The 17579-nt window shown below is 42.5% G+C and overlaps 2 protein-coding genes across 2 annotated transcripts in view; one reads left to right on the plus strand and one right to left on the minus strand.

The window, feature by feature from the left end:
- Positions 1-15554, plus strand: part of wwox (WW domain containing oxidoreductase) — a 168703-nt gene extending 153149 nt beyond the window's left edge. Inside the window, exon 9 of the mRNA XM_053477901.1 lies at positions 14226-15554. Within this exon, the coding sequence (XP_053333876.1) occupies positions 14226-14417 (192 nt within the window). The 3' untranslated portion in view covers positions 14418-15554. The remainder of the gene's footprint in view (positions 1-14225) is intronic.
- mafb (v-maf avian musculoaponeurotic fibrosarcoma oncogene homolog b (paralog b)) overlaps positions 15374-17579 on the minus strand; it is a 68372-nt gene continuing 66166 nt past the window's right edge. The window contains exon 3 of the mRNA XM_053477913.1: positions 15374-15497. The gene's annotated coding sequence lies outside the window, so the exon portion shown is untranslated. The remainder of the gene's footprint in view (positions 15498-17579) is intronic.

Below are 17579 nucleotides of genomic sequence, written 5' to 3' on the forward strand. Positions count from 1 at the left end.
AAAAAAGAAACAAGTGCAAGAATCAGAGTCTCCAGAAGAACCTTGGATGAGCATCAGATTCTCTAATTTCTCAATAAAGCTGCACGTTCTGTACCCGAGACTGCTGATGCATTTTTAAGGTTCGCCGCGTGAAATATTGACCTTTATAACTATTGATCTTTTGTGCCTTTAATAGACTTTGATTTACACTATATAACCTGGTGTTTATGAGCCTAAACCTGTCTCATCAACTCACAGCGGTTTATATAGTTCTGCTAGTTCAGGGTGGCGAGGGCGGCCTATAACGAATGACTCTCTTAATTAATTAATCCACACACCTGATCTTAATGAGCTGTGACTTCAGGCTGCGGGTGCTCACGGCTGTAACTAATTAAGTTCATCCACCCAATTCACAATCGCTTTCACTTTAATGCCACGTGCGCACTTCCTCTGTCTCTTCTTCCGTTTCCCCACAGCCGGACTGGGAGGGGCTGAGACGCTCGGAGAGATGGAGAGAACCTTCTCACACTTCTGTTATACCTGCTTGTTTGTTTTTTGTTTTTTTTCACTTATTAGTTTTTTTTTACTGATAATAGGTTTGACATCTCCTTTAAAAAAAGTGACGTGTTTATATGCATTAATTTGTGTTTGTTTGTGAGGGACAAGGAGATAGAGGAGGCGAGAGAAAGAGAGAGAGAGAGAGAGAGAGAGCACCCTAGGGGTTGGCACTGAAGGTGACTCCCTTAGCAGTAACCTTGAGTAAGAGAGTGAAAGAGAGAGAGAGAGAGAGAGAAAGTTTATTAAAATGAATTTGAGGAGAGGGGCAGTGGCTGACAGCAGCATAATTAAATGTGGAGTGTCAGCAGTAATGCATGCCGCACGGCAGGAGTGTGTGAGGGCGTGTGTGTAAGCGTGTGAGGAGGCCAGACTTGTCGGCTCAGGGGTCAGCAGGCCAGATAAGGACAAAGCAGTGTCTGGCCCCTGTCCGTATGGGAGATAGACGTTTGAACTGTATCTATGTGCACATCTATGTACTTTGACTATGTAAATGTAAAAGTATATTTTTCTATAGATGAAAGCTTGCTGATTTCCTTCCTGCTTTTGTCCTGTATAATTTCAGTTGTAACTGAACACTTAGACATTGTTGCAAGCTCCGATTGGCTTCATGCACGGCCTTCATTCCTGCGCTGCTCAAATGACCAGTAAACTGCAGTGTGTAATTGAAGCCAGGCGAGTGTGCGGATCAGATCTTCTCTCGGTCTTCATGTCTGAGGGGTGAACGAGCTCATGGCTCATTGAACTCAGGCGCTGATCCATGTGTGCCATTGTAGTTTATGTTCCCCACTCCCTCCCTTCAGTCTTCTGATTAGGTGCTCACCAATCTTCAACGATTCAGCACGGTGACTGATCTCGGTGCACGTCTGTTCGGTTAGTTCATCCGTTTATTCCATCGCTTCACCTCTGTGCTTGAGCGTGCTTGAGTAAAAAGAACCCCATTCTGACCCCAGATATAAATGCACACGAAAACAAAAAAAATACTTTAAACTGCATGCATACACACCATGTACTGATATCCACAGCTCAGGTCTCAGTGGTAATGTTTGAGCTCTCAGCAGGTTGTTATTTATGGGATAGAGGTTAGGAAGGCTGGGCGTCACCACATTTATTTCATTATCTAATAAAACCTGGATGAGAGGAGAGGACCATTATTTGCCAAACCTCACACTGGCCTGTTATACCAGGAAGCTCACAAAATAGCAACCAACATAGTGCTATGCTGTGTGTGTGTGTGTGTATAAATGTATTTGTGTGTGGCGGGACATATCAGTATAAGTCATATACGTTTAATTCCCTCTTTGTCTCTCTGTGTGGCATGTGGCCGTGTTTTAATATGAATAATAAACAAAAGGTTGAGAGTAAATTCTATATGATATTTAGCCTCTGGGCTTTTTGCCCTTGGTTCCGTTACTCCCACTCTAGCCAGTGTATGCTGTCTACTCTAAATGCAAAGCTATTTCCCCTAGAATTGGTTAATCCCACGACAGGCTGGTCTCCGCTCCTTACGGACTGCTCGGACTCGCTGCTAGCCCCCTCATTACTCTCAGGGATAAAAGCGCTAAGCAGCATGACAAGCTCGGCTAGTCACGCAGGATCACTCCGTCAGAGCAGGGTGCGCACTGCTACCGTTCAGCCTGCAACAAATAGCAGAGCCCAGAGAGAGAGGGAGCAAATGTGCAAGGGGTCATAACTCAGCCCCCCACGCTTCGTTCACTCGTTCCATTATTACCTTCCCTAGCAAGGTCACACTAATCAACTCAATTACCAGTCCTCTCAGACATTTTCATAATGTTTTCTGCTAGTTGCTCTCCTGTGAAAATGACACAGTCTTGGCAAATTAATATCATTACTATTTGCGCTTAATGGCGCAGTGATACTTTTTATATTTAAGATCGAGTCCTGCCGACGACCTCCAACATTATGGAGAGGGGGGGTTGCAGAGGCAAGAGCAAGCAAGGGAGCACAAAGCCAAAAGGAAATGAGCAGTAATCACAAACCTGTGAAGTTTTACTGCTTAGTTTTATCATTTTAAAATGTACTGCATTCATACTGATGCGCTAAATAATCAAATCAGCAGATTTTTTTTTCTGTTGCTCTTAGATTATTATTATAATGCACGTAGTGCTTGTGTGCCCTGTGACGGACTGGCACCCTGCCTCGTCCACCGAGTCCCCCGGGACGGGCTTAGGTCTAACGGAAATGAATGCCGACTAAGCCACACCCACTAGCTACATTTACATTTACGATATTTAATAAATTTGATTAAATTCATTCTGATTAGAGATTTCATCCTAACGGATGTAATATGCTCAAGGTGTTTAATCAGAATTTAACACTCCTTGGTATGCGTGAAGTGGTTCTGCCCGCTGTCAAGTGTTTAATCTGCCAGGAATAGTACAGAAGGAGAAATTGTTTTTCACCAAGTTTAAGGTTAGGTTAGCCTTTTTTTTTTTTTTTTTTTTTTTTTTTAGCAAATCCCACTTTCTGTATTATAATTTGTTTTAAGAATTAAAATAAGTCACATTTAATTTAATTGTATTCATATAGCGCTTTTAGTCATGTAGTCATGTAGTCATTGTCTCGAGGCAGGTTTACAGAATAAAAATTAAAAAAAGGAATTGAGTAGAAAATGTGTGGGAAAATATGTATAAGTCAAAATGATCAGATTGTCTCTGATGGGCAAGCAAAGATGAGAGCGATGGTAGAAAAAACTCCCTGAGATGCCAATAGGAAAAAACTTTGAGAGGAACCAGACTCAACAGGGAACCCTCATTTGTGTGATAACGGATTGCAGGAATTCAGCCTCATCTATGATTGGTTAGATGCTTTACTGTGTGTGAAACGGCGAGCCAATCCGCACTCCCTTCTTTGCCGGAGACCAGGAGCCAGTGAGGGAAACTTTGATATAACGGCAGCTGTGAAAGAGCTGTTCTCCAGGAGTTTCCTGATTGGGAATCAAACCGAAATTTCCCTCCCAGGACCCTGTCAAGTCTCTTGATGCTACTCACGAGTGGGGCAAACCTTCGCAGGCAGAATATTTTAGTTTGGACAAGAGAGAAACAATGGGATCTAGTGTTTACATCACTAATATTTATCGAGTGAACTGATTATCGAAAGTTTACGCCCTCTCTTATTCAAATTGGGCCGGGTTATGTCAGACTGTTCCGACTGAGGTTTATATATAAAATAAATTTCCGTATACTTTTCCTTTTCTTTTTCATCTGATGATTTTAATTCTGACGTTGTATTTATAAAATACAAATGCTGATTATGTTGCAAGCAGGCTGTAGTAACTGTTCCAGTGGGAGAACGCAAGCAGTGAAACGTCTCAGCGTGGTTTTACTAAATACAAGAACTTTTGGAACGCTGCTCTTCCAATCAGATTAATGGATTGGAACTTTTTAACTTAAGTTTTTAACACTGCTTAATAATGCCTAATGTGAGAGAGTTCATTGCAAAGAAGCTTTCTTTTACTGGATTCAGTGCTGCATTTCTTGGGGACGTTTCCACCATCATATCACAAAAAAGTGATCACGCTTTTAACAAGATGTCACTTTAACTTTTTGTAGTCTGATGTTCAGTTTCAAGAAACTTTATTTCCTAGAGCAGTCAAGTGATTTGTGCGGTGCGTGTGTGCGCGCGCGTGTGTGTCTGTGTCTGCACCCTTTGACAGACTTTTTGCTCTCGGTTTGGCGTCATTAGAGTGATAATGGCTTTATTATAGGAGACACCCCGTGAGCCCCACTAATGAGAGATTTTGGAGTGTGTGTGACTGAAGGAATTTTTCAAGACAGCGATTGTGGTCTCCCAGTATAGGAGCCTTTTGAGACCAATTAGAGTGGCAGGTACTGTAGAGGAGCTCACACCTGTCTTTGGCCTTATTATTCCAGCAGTGTGTACAGGGATAGGCTGATTAACCCAGCAGCACAGGCTTGGGATAGGTTGAGTTTAGCTAGAATAGCACTCTGAGCTACAGTATTAACTCACCATAACCCCATTATAAAGCCATCAGAGCCTCTGATTATCTGGTCAAAACCAAAGCCACTCCATTGCTTGGAAATATCTGAACAGGTGTGTGTGTGTGTGTGTGTGTGTGTGCGTGCTCATCTCACCTGGCTTTTCCTTCAAGGTCAAACCATGTTGAATCCTCTCCCCCATACCCTTGCGTCAGGCCCTTGCGTCACTCTTTCTCATAGGGTTACAATATTCTAAGGCTTTGCTTTTTATCGAGGCCAGACCCTCGCAGCGAGCGCCGGAGCAGGCTCCCTTTTTCTCCGAGACCCCTTTATTTTAGCAGGCCACTCTCATTACTGTGAGCAGAAATGAATAAGGTTAAATAGCTGCAAATTTTTTCCTCCTTCAAAGATCTTTGAGCACGGAAGAGCGCACGCCCAATAAACCCACACCCCTCTCATGTTTTATTCAAGCTCTTTTATATTAGAACATGGGGTGCTAGAGCCGCGTTAAAAAGAGCTCTAAGCCGATTTTCACATTCCGAAAAGCCTTTTTAAATCTCGTCCCCATGCACGAATTCTCCTCTTTTTACAACCACCTTTTAATGAATAGATGTCCAATAAGGGCTTTTATTGTCTTAGCATATGTTGCTTTTATTAGGTGAAAATAATTACGTTCTTCGGATCACCTCGGAAGTCCTTTCGGAAGATAAAAATGAGAGAGTTTCACAGTGACTGCACAAGTCCTTCTTAGTTGGGTCGTTTTCCCCATGGGTGCTTCATGTCCTAGCACACCCCCCTCTCTTTCACACATATCCACACACACACACACACACACACACACACGCACACATACATTAACCCCTCCCCATTGATTCTCCACACAATCATCTCCACACCTCCTCTATTTTCATTCCAACCTGAAGTGTGACAGGAGCCACTTGGCAACAGACACACACTTGATCTTATCACACGGAGTGTGTGTGTGTGTGTATGAGGATGGGGCTTTTGACTGATAAATGATTGTCACTTGAACATTGTTTATTCCCACATCCACACTGGCGGTCAGGTTGTGTCCTCTTTTCTATTCAGGGTACACTTTTTTTGTCTCTCTGTTCATTTTAGGACTGGCGTCCAGGATCACACCTCTTCCCTTCCCACCCACTATCTATAAAAATAAATAAATATATAAATAAAACTTCATAAAAATTAATCTAATATTTTTTTTATTAAACTCTCAGTTTTTTTGTTTTCTAATTTAATTTCAATATCCTTATTTAGCCTTGCACATTCATAAATAAATTAGCTTACAGTATGCTGAGTCATACCAGGAACATTACAAATACAAGATACAGATACAGAAATCGATATATTAACTAGTTAGTATTATTAATAGTTGCGGCACGGTGGCTTAGTGTTTAGCACTGTTCCCTTGCACCTCCAGTGTCTGGGTTCGAGTCCCGTCTGGGGGTCTGTGTGCATGTAGTTTATAAGTTCTCCCGGTGCTTGGTGGGCTTCCTCTGAATATTCCGGTTTCCTCCTACAGGCCAAAGACATGCAGATTAGGATGACTGGCGTTCCCAAATTGTTTTAGTTGGACTACAGTGGTTTATATATATAAAGATGGATGGATTCATAGTAGTAGTTTGTCTTTCTGTTTTATCATCATTCTTCACCAGGCTAGCCTGAGCTTTAGGCAGGTACTGTTCTGCGCAATGTTTCTTGTGTAGTTCACCTTTCCAATGTGAACGTTATTACACAGCTTTGAGGAAGTAAGAAAGGGTTCATGGGAATGGGCCATGTGTTCACACTACAGTATCAGTAATGTTAGACTCAGGGGAGAAGGAGAAACTTTTCCTTTTCCATTACACACAGGCCTACTCCATAATGAAGGCGATTTTAATAGGATTTAATGCACGTTATGGGTCGAGGTCCTGCTACCTTAAAGCTCTGACTAAAGAATGCAAGAGTGAAATCACAAAGGTTTGCATGCACTGATCATGCCCTCTTCAGTAATCTGTTGTTTACAGGGGAAAAATAGCATCCATACAGTATGTGGCCTTGGTATGTTTTACCTTGAAATAATAAAAAAATCAAATCAAATCAAATAAAAATGACTATGACTGTGAGGATTTGTGTTCTTTCAGCCACAATGCCGTGTGCCGAGGCTTGATGGGCAGTCTACATTTCTGTTCCTTCCAGTGGTGGTTTAGTGCTCTATGCAGGACACATGATTGGCAAACCAGGTCTTTATAGATCTCGCATTTTGCGTTTTCATGCTACAACAGGTTAGGGCCTCTTAGTTCCTGTAAAAAGAAATTATAATCCTACAGCATGCAAATACATTATAGACAATCATTTGCCTCCTTTGTGGCAAAAGTTTGAGACAGTCTCACATGGGTCATGATGGCGTCCAACTTTTTAATAATACTTTTGCCAATGTAGTATCCAGTATATACACTGCCTGGTCAAAACAGTTGCTGCTTTTCGAAGCGTCATTTCCCTGGCCTGCATCAAGCAACGAAATGATTTGAATTTTGTTAAGAAATCTCCATTGCATTATTAAATTCAGTGCAGAAATGTGGTCAGCAAAAAATTATGATTGATTGTAATTTAGGATCACTTCAATGCTTGCTAAAAAATCTGTGGCAATGACAGGCATGTTAAATAGTGAGAGCATTTCCACATGCACAATGCGTTATATAATTTCTGTTATCCGTTATCTCCCAAATCAGGATGGGTTCCCCATTGAGTCTGGTTCCTCTCAAGGTTCCTTTCTTCCTATTGCCATCATCAGGAGTTTTTCCTTTTCACTGTCGGCCTCGGCTTGCCCTCTTCAGGGACTATCCCACAATTTCATTACTATCTAAACATATTTTTCCTCACTCTTACACACTTCCATAAATTTTCTTTTCATTTTTTGAAGCTGTTTTGAGACAATAACTAAAATTGAAATGAAATTGAATGGCTAATGTGACGAGAACTCACAGGGTGCATAGACATTGGACTTTGGAGCAATGGAAAAAGGTCATGTGGTCTGATGGGTACAGACAGACCCTGTACCAGAGAGATCGGTACGTCAGTGTAAGAAGGGGAAGCACATGAACCCATGCACCCATCATGTATAGTGGCCACTGTGCAAGTCTTATGATCTGGGGTTGCCTTAGTTAGCTAGGTCTAGTCTCAGCAATGTGACGTGGCAATAAAATGAAGTCAGCTGATGATCTTACTGTTTTGAAAGACCAGGTTATCACATCAATTAAGTTTTCCTTTCCTGATGGAACAGGCATATTCCAGGGTTCAAATTGTGAAAAATCGGTTCTGGGAGCATAAGGAATCATTTTCACACATAAATTGGCCAACACGTTGCACGCCATAATTAAAGCTAAAGGAGCTTGGACAATATATTAGTGTGTGTGTGTGACAACTGTTGTTTTTTTCCCCCCGTTTGTTTGTTGTCCAGTTAGTGAAATTTGACTTGGGATGAAATAAAAGATGAGGAATTATTCACTTTAATTCTTAGAGCTTTTCGGGTTGTGGTGTGCTTGGCATTAGTTCTCCTGTTCAGCTCTAGTTATAACAGTAACAGTAGACACAGCAGCATGTTTGCCCGCTGACTATTTCACTACAGTTGAGATCATCTCATGTAAAAAGCGACTGCTTTAGCTGCTGTAACTCTCCAGCCCTGAAAAGGACCAGTTCTTGTCTGTTCTGTCTGGTGTGTGTGTGTATGTGTGTGTGTATGTGTGTGTGTAAATCCTTTCACTGAGGGTTGATTAGGCAGAGAGAAAAAGTGGCAGGGGTGTTTACCCTCTACCCAGAATCCTCCTCACAGCTGACTGGAGCACGCTCAGATGGGCTGTCGGTTCACCGAGAGCAGCCACACTGACTGCAAAGATAAACAGTAAAGAGAAAAGAGGAACTGTGTAAAAAAGCTCTGCAGTCTTGGCTCTTTTGTGCGGTATGGTAGGAGTAAGTGAAAATTTGAACTGAAATCATTGAATGTCCTGTTGCACACTTTGATGCCCTCAGGAGTCAAAAGCCTGCATCTCATTCCTCCGGACACTATTACACTGACGACGGCTTCTCAGATGTTAGCTAAAGCCTGGAAATCTGTAACGGTGTTAGAGGTGTCACAGTGTGTAGACTTGTTTTTGGCTCACACACACAGCCAGCTGTGTTTTTTTTCTCTCTCTTTTGAAAAAGTCCCATGAAATCTATGACTAGGAGAAATGTGTTTTCGGAATAGTGACTCAAACCCTTTTTGTTGTTGGACCCTATTTGAAGGCCCCTAGGATTGACTCTGGTGATGTCAGGAAGCTTACTGGGTGCCGGACGTCTATTGTGTCAGGTTTACACAGTGCTGTGGATCCGGGGGGAAGTGATGACACAGCAGATAAAGGAGGTGACTCTAGGGGGAGGTATGCCTGGCCGGAGGTGATGCACTGCCAAGCTGTTGGCACGACTGTGAGCATCATTTACTCAGCCTGGTGATGCTGTTGAAAATGCATCAGTGCCGTGTGACGAGAAGATCTAGAAGTGTCTTAATGCACAGCGTGACCTCAGTCTCAAAGTACAGGATTGCAGTTTGAAGTAAAAAAAATAAATAAAGAGAGACGGTTTGAAAACAAACAACCAGAGAAGATCTTGTTACAATGATTATTTATTAAATTTAAAATATCTTTAGCACAGATTAAAAATCAGACACCTCCGACTATCATGATCATCATGAATGAAAAATAAACATTCCTAAAAAACCTTCTCCGTTCTTAGGATACATCTTGGCCTTCATAGAATATTTCATTTGAATAAGAATGTACATTTCAACACACAGGGCTGAGGCAAATCATGCCGCTTTTGGGTTCGTCTGAAGCCGACGATCACATGACCACGCGGTGCAGTGCGTTGGGAAGTAAACTTTAAAAGTCTACTAGGAGTTTTTGAAGTACCCTTCTTCAAAATACTTAAGTGCTCCTTATAAAATAAAGGAAACATTATTCGAGCCCCCTGTTCATGATTTTGACTCTGGCACTTGTACTTGGGATGAGATCTGCCTCCAGTGATATTAATGCACATTACAGACTCTTTCTCATAAACTTACAATACACATGAAATATCGCCATGGTAATAAGAATTCTTTACACTTATTTTGTTGTTGCATGGCACCAAGTTAAAAGTTCAGGCGTGGTCCTTATCTGCTCCCCTTTTTCTCCTGACTATTTGCCTCAACCCTACCTTTACAAATGTAAAGACAAGTTTACAAGAAACAAAACACAATGAGGATGACAGGCAAAGGAAACAACCACTTACAGTACTTAAAAATGTCACAATTGCCCACATTTTTAATGAGCTAATAACCGTTTTTTTTTTGTTGAAGTTTTTATTTTGTTTTATGTTATTTTTTTTGTTTTTAGCACATGCCACATGAGACTTTGATTATAAAAGTACCTGAAATAATTGCTAGAATATCAGCATGCATAGCTGTTTGGTATCTACATTTATTTACAGAGATGGCGGACATCTTTACATTTTTCTGGAAGATGACTCGGAGTGGGGATGGGGGATGGGGGGGGGTTATGTCTCATGAGAAAACAAAACCGAACAGAAGATGACCTGTCAGGGTCATTAATCTTATTAGCAGCTCTGCTACATACAGTAGATACTCAGTCTACACTGGTTACGAAAGGCCGGAGTAGAAATTCAAGGAAAAAGGGTCTGAAGGCCTATTAAGAGGAGTGGTGTGTGTGTGAGGAGGGGGTGGGGGTTTGGGTACAAAAGGGGGTCTACATATGTACGTATCTCAACTACAAATCGTCACCCAGCACAAACCTCCCAGGACTGATGGAGGTGATCATTAACTTAGATTATGTACAGTACATACAGCCTGATAGTTCAGTGTGTGCATTCAGTGATGTGGAGGTGACTTTACCAGATCAATCCAAGTACTTAAAGAATCGGACTTAAAGAAAAACATTTACAGTGCCAAAGTACTTAGAACTAATTCTAAATATAAAAAAAATGAATAATATAAAAAAACACGCTTAATCCTTAGCATTTATTGCAAAATTAAAGCTGCTCATTTTGGATATTTTGACTGATTAAAAAAAAAAAAAAAAAAAACACTGGAAGACTTGAAAGGATTTCTCGGGAAAGACTCCAGACAGCTTTATTGCTTTAAGAGCTTAAAGCTTAAATGGGATTTTTTAATTTATGTATCTGTCTTACATTTACGTTATTACCTTGTTACTTTCAATTGCTTTGGTTTGAAATCAGTATTGCTGCTAATTTACTTTAATGTACGTTGTGTCTCAGCATCAGAAAGCCATTAAATCAAATACACACTATTAATGATAATAAACGACCCATCATGAACACGCGCAGATAAACAAGACATCAAAAACATGTCGACTTTTACGCGACTCTCCAGCGAGCGCTCGCTTGCTCCTGCCTCTCCCCGTCTCCCTGTCTTTTTCCTGCGCTCTCCCCTGCTCTTTGCTAAACAGGGCAGCGTGTGATAAATGGCAGCGCTGGGTGGTTTCGCATGTTAATGTGATATCTCATAAAGCTTATCGTCCCAAACGGGTCACCAAGGTCAAGTGGTGAGGGGTTGAGCGTAGCAGCGGTGAGATTGCATCCGTCTCGTTCTGCCTGACAGTGTCGGTTCACCTTCTCGCTCACACGTCGCGTTTCTGAAGTTGAAAGCGTTCGGATGCTGTTTATTCAGTAGGGAGACTTCCGGCGCGAACATAAACGAGCGGGTGAATAACCAGACTTGTCTGTGGAGCCCGTGGGGGCAGCGACCGAGTCATGTTAGCTGCTCTGGAGTTTCAGCTGTTCTGCTCCTAAGTGTTAAGACTTAACAGTCCAGCTTTTCAACTTTTCTTGATTATGTTCAGCTTTGAGGACGTGCTGAAGCGCTTTGGCACAGCGTCATGTCATTCATTCCACATTCCTGGTTGACTCGCATTGCAACCCCATTAGCTGTGGATAATCTCAGGCATGATATTCCTGACCTTGCTGCAGTGTAGCACTACTGTAATAGTGTACGTGCACCAGTCTGGAGAGTGTTTGTGCTGTTGCATTGAAGCAGAGATGAAAACAAGCAGGCAGGAACAGCGCAGGAACAGCCCAGGTCCACTTGTATACCCTAAACAGCCCCCAAATGGTCTAGTGATTGTGTACTTTCTGTAGCTTGACCTCATGAGCAGTAATTAAATTATTTAAAAAAAAAAAAAGAAAGTTTTTAGATATGTAGCACAACACTATCTCAGAGTGGATACAAGAAGCCACTTCCTGTGCCCTTAACATAGAGGAGATACAGTAGGTGGGGTAAGGAGAAAAGGCTTAGAGCGAGAAAGGTAATTTATTAACTTCCTCTAACCTCTCTGTGCGTGCACACTACAGGCTGACAAATGGCCTTGTGGAACAGGATGATGGTCTCTTATTACCTGCACCCTCTTTGCTTAATCCAAAAACAAGATTTCCAGGGTGGTTGCACATGCAGTAAAGAGATTGATGAAGTGGCCTTGTCTGCATGACGTGTAAATATTTGGCCGTACGGAGTATGACGGTGGTGTTGGCTACACATACAGGTGTAATAATAAAGACGGCTTGGCAGGATGACAAGGGTGTCGGGTGTTTCACACCCCCAACCCCGATCTGGATTTAGCTGCATTTGCCATTTTGTCTTTCTGTCTGCTTCTTCTTGATTTTTTCTCCCCGCCAAGGTCAGAGAGCATTTAGGCCCTAATTCAAGTTTTTGTTTAAGTGAATTATGCGAAATGTTGCCAACTCCGCTGCCTTTTATTTTTTGCCCCCCCTACATTTAAAACTTCAGTTGAAAAAAGTTGTCGAGCTTTCAGCATATCACCCTAGGAATGCAATTACCTGATGAGTAAATACTGTCTGGTCCGAGTCTGCCTGGTGAACAGTGCGGCTGCAAGGGCTAGCAAAGATTGAGTGACATTTTATGTCCTTTTATATTTTTGCCTTCAGATGTGTATTAACTTATCATTCCAAAAGCAGGTAAGACTCAGAAAGATGCATCCTTTTGATGTCATGTTTATTGACTCGCTAACCAAAGGAATGTGCGACATCTGCGTACTTCAAAAGGCATTCAGGTACACACACACACATACATACACGCGTAAACACACACACACACACACACACACACACACACGCATGGGCATTTAGCTCGAGATGAGGAAAATAAAATTCCTCACAGAAATTCTGGCTACTGCCTTGGCTTTCTTCTCATTGTGTGTACAGTATGTGTGTGTGTGTGTGTGTGTGTGTGTGTGTGTGTGTGTGTGTGTGTGTGTATATGTGTGTGTATGTGCGTAACCAGCTTGCTGTTGTAGACTTCACCAGCTTGGGCTACAGCTGTGGATTCGTCTGTTTAAACAAGGCTGAGTCTTTGTGCTCCATGCGTGTATGTGTGCGTGTATGTGTGTGTGTGTGTGTGTGTGTGTGTGTGTGTGTGTGTGTGTGCACACCAGGAGTAAGTTTCTCTCAGATTGCTCCTAAACATTGGTCTTGGCTTTGCAGAGGTGCACAACGCCGGTGCTATTGGAAGATAAAGAACAGACCCATTTGGAGTCTCCTGCAGAGTTTCATGTGAAGCAACAGCGACAGATTTCCTCCATGAGGAGGGGCATGAAACACAACTGTGCTCTAATTCTATCTGACATGTTTTCCTTCACCTCCCAAAAAAAAACCCAGTCTAAACCTGTGGTGCTGTCATGTGGAAGAAAAGCTGTGCCTCTGTCTGGTGGAGACGGACCACTTGATGGTTGTTTTTTGTTTTGTTTTTTTTGGTATAAATGTTCAAATGGAGCAAGTCTAAAACAGGTTTCATCATGCGAATCAGAAAGTGAGCAGCAGTTATAAGAAAGCAATGAGGAGACATACAAGTATTATTTAATGTTGGCCATATATAGAAAATAAAGAACCGAGTGCAGAACATTTCTGGCAAACTAAGTGCCGTCCCATTGGCTGAGTCGTGACCTCGTCACTGTCACTCTGCCTGTTGCAGTCTCAATGTGCATGTGTGTGTTTACAGATGTCCCCTCCAACTCTGGGGGCGGGGGAAAACACTTTGACATCGTATGTATGGACAGTCTGCGCAGTCAGTGTGTGTGTTCTGTGTACAAGGCGATAACCAAAGAGCAAAGCCTTCTATCTATACTACATACATATGTCTACTGTGTTTCATGTTCCTTCTGTAAATCGCGATAAAGCCGGACAAATTCTCCCTAATTCCAGCATTTCTTTCCCGAAATACATAAAGAAAAGACGCAGCGTGCAGTGTTTCGTCAGTACATGACGGTTGCATTCCACCATCATTAGTATCCACTGTGTCTTAAAGAAACTCGTATTGGCTCAGGTTCAGGACTCAGAAGTGTCAGTCATTTACATGACAGCATGCAGTGTCTTTACGCCTTTAATCCAGTGTACAGCGGAGTTAGGAAGTCTGTATGTACACACTCACAGCCCTCGTCCTTACGTGGTCAGTCCGCTCGCCGAGGCTGTGGCTAAGCTGCCTGTCTCAATCTTGGGATCTTTTCCGACAGGCCTCAGATCTAGAACCTTCTGCGGGGGGTGAAGATGATCCTAACCAAGTCTCTTTGTCTATCACCCCTTTATCACCAAATCCTTGCTCATGCTCTGTTTTTATATGTTTTGACATCATGGTTTTATTTTTTTTGTGTGTGTTTTGATTTCTTTATGCAGCAACAGGGTGCAGCCACGACGGTGTACTGTGCGGTGGCGCCGGAGCTGGAAGGTCTGGGTGGGATGTACTTCAACAACTGTTTCCGCTGCATGCCGTCGGCGCAGGCCCAGGACCCGTCGAGTGCCCTCAGCCTGTGGGAGCTGAGCGAGAGGCTGGTGCAGGAGCGCGCCGGCGGCCCTCAGGCGCTGTGATCTCACGACCTCCGCCACGCAATAATCCCTCAGCCCCGGCATGGCTTACCTGCTCAAGCATCACCGCTACCGATTGCTTCATCACCATGCATGAGCAGATAATAACGAGCAAAAAGAAAGGGAAAGGGGATTTAGAGTGCCGGAGAGCGGAAATTCAGTCTGCTAGACTGACGGATGGAAAGCAAGGAGAGGGTCATTTGTACTGTTTCTCTTTCCTTAGTCCCAGGGTTTCTTGTCTTTTCTCCTCTAGGTGATTTAGCGCTACCTCTAAAGCACTATACACTGTCCTCTAATCGACAGCTAACACCACGCTTTCTAGCTAGGGGGCTGGTAAAAAATAAAGTGTAAAGTGGATCCTCTTAATGCAGCCAACACAAAAATTCATTGAAAAGATCAGGAGTTAAAATCGTCATTATTGCCCATCCATCTGTACAAATTAAGGTGAATGAGTACATGTTAGACTGAAGGTGCAGAGATGATGTAGAGGAAGCATATGCATGTCGTCTATTTACAGGTACAACCACTGAAAAGAACCGGTCTGTATAGATATGCTGTACATAATATACATAGAGTGCTGTTCTACTTCGCATATGTTTCTGAATATTCTTCTAATTTCTGACCCCATCGGCCCAAAGACTCCAGATCCAGTCCAGTGAACTTTTACAAAATTCTACCTTAATGCTAATTACAATGAAGCAGCATCTTTGAGGACAAAAAGGAGGACCAGTGCTGGCTGAAGGGAAGAGTCTTGCAGTCTTAAGAAATTTCAGGTGGAACCTTCCTCATCAACTCCTTGTCCTTGTAGTCTTGTGTAATGTTTTTGAAAGCATTTCCCCTGTAAAACGTGGTCTTCATTTGCTGACAACCAGCTTTAGAAAAAAAGAATTCAGCAGAAGAAGAGAAAGTGGCAAAGACTGAAGAATGGCACCAGATTGTTTAGTTTAGTTTTTTTTTCCCTCTCCATTTTCCTCTTTTTCTCGCTCGTCTTTTTCTATCTTTGCAGGTTGACTGTTGTGCTTTGGGGCAGTCTTGGTGCCATGGGTCAGTCTGAGCTCGAAGCATTCCAGTGTTGTGGGATCTCTAAAGAAAAACATAGGGGGAAAACAGGGGAGAGAGAAACAAATAAAGATTAATTTTATTTAGACTAAACTTTGTGTTGTGTGATTTATGTAATCAACCCAAACTTTTTCACCAATCTTACTGGGATCATTCATATAGCTGGGATCATTCATATGGGACTACTCGCTTCTGCGTCAAGTCTAGGCCAGGGCCCTCGGCACAGCCACATAAGATGGGCTAGCCTGGTGTGCGCCGCCACAGAAATGTACCTACACATCATAGATACTTACACTGGGTTACTAACTAAGTGCCATCAGTCAAACACATGGGAAGAGGTTATTTATTTATTTATTTGTTTGTTTGTTTGTTTGTTTTCTTTGTTTTATTCGCATCCAAAAAATGCACAAGAGAGTGATGAAGAGCCTCAGTGGCAGAGAAACCCCACTGCCAAATAGTGTAGTGTAAAGTCTAAATGCTCACAACGCTGTAGGCCACTTGCATAGACTTGACGCAGAAGCATAAATCAGGCTTAAGCCAATGCATACAAGATGTACAGTATTACCAACTCCAGTGAGTGTATTCATATTTGTATTCATATAAGGTCATCTCTGTATAACGGGTTAGCCATCAACCCAAGCACTACAAAGAATAATTATAATTATAATTAACTATGCCTTTTCCTGTATCCAAGATCTAGCACTTGTAACAGGTGTCTCTATTAGCACGCATAATCACTGGCTGTCTTAGGGGTCATGTCCTAATAACTCTGATCATTGGAAATGCAGTTAATTAAACAGAATTAAAATGAATCATCAGGCTTTTGGGGTGAAGCATACAGAAAGTACGCGATTAAAGCTAGGAATGCAAGCAGATGTGAATATGTTCTTCGAATTCAATAGACGATGTGCTTCAAATGGACACAAATGCAGAAAAAAATCAAATGAATGAAATAAAGAAAAAGTCATATTTAAGCCATGGCCACTTTTAAATTTAAATTCAAATGCAGTTATATTGCGGCACTGCGTTCATTAAAACACTGAGATGAAAAAGAAAAAAAGCAAAGCTTTATGGTGTCATGTCTAGCAGCACTGTGTGTGTGTGTGTGTGTGTGGTGTGCAGGATTGGTCAGTTGTAGCTCAGTGAGCTGTGCTGTATGTGACTATGTGTGCCCGTGTGTGTTTAGCAGCGCTTTGACCATGACCCGGAACAACTCCATAAACAAACCTCCTGTCACACACATTATTCGCTCCAGCAGAGTAATTGACACATGAAGAAACCAATCATACAGCCGAGCTGACGTGTGTTTTTGTGCTTGGGCACCCAGTGGAATCAATTGTACACCCAGACAGGTCCAGTCTCAGTCCCGGAGAGGACAGGACAGGACAGGACAGGACAGGACGTGCGCTATAGATGCTTTTGGGTATCAGCCTTCTACAATATGCACCAACGCACTAAAACACAGTTTGTTTTTCAAAGCAGGTCGACTATATCCTGTGTGTAGCATCTGTCTCACACACATTTGCTCACCCACACATTCTCTCACGCACTGCCTTGGTTGTGTACTGAGCACCCTGTTTGTATGGGTCCTGAGTGCAGGTGGCCTATCTCTGCTTTCTCTCTCTCACACACACACACACACACACTGTTCTCTGCAAGGAAACTGTGATGCAACACGGAGACAGTACACATACCAGCACGGTTCTGACATCAGCCTCCCACCAGATGGCCAGGATGTTCTGAGAAATGTGGCTCAGTCCCCTCCATCAGGTAGCTCGCAAAAGCCAATGTTTGTGAGCCAATCTTCAAAACGAAATACCTCGCATTAAATCTGCATCTAATTCTGAATGAAGACTTTCACTTTTTGTGCTCGCTCTCCTTTTCTATTTCTCTCCATCTCTTTCCTGGATGGTGACGAACCCGGAGAGGCAGTTAAAATGTCACTGTGTAATAAATGTGTGCATGAGAGAGACAGAGAGAGAGATGGAGAGAGACGGAGAGATGGAGAGGGAGATGAGACATTGCTTGTTTTTGTCGGATATCGAGGGAGGTTAGCTAATGATGTGAAACGTGTAGTGGCACTAAAGCATGAGTGGAAGAGTGTAT

The sequence above is a fragment of the Clarias gariepinus genome, chromosome 2 (assembly GCF_024256425.1).
Source record: "Clarias gariepinus isolate MV-2021 ecotype Netherlands chromosome 2, CGAR_prim_01v2, whole genome shotgun sequence".
Classification (NCBI taxonomy): domain Eukaryota; kingdom Metazoa; phylum Chordata; class Actinopteri; order Siluriformes; family Clariidae; genus Clarias; species Clarias gariepinus.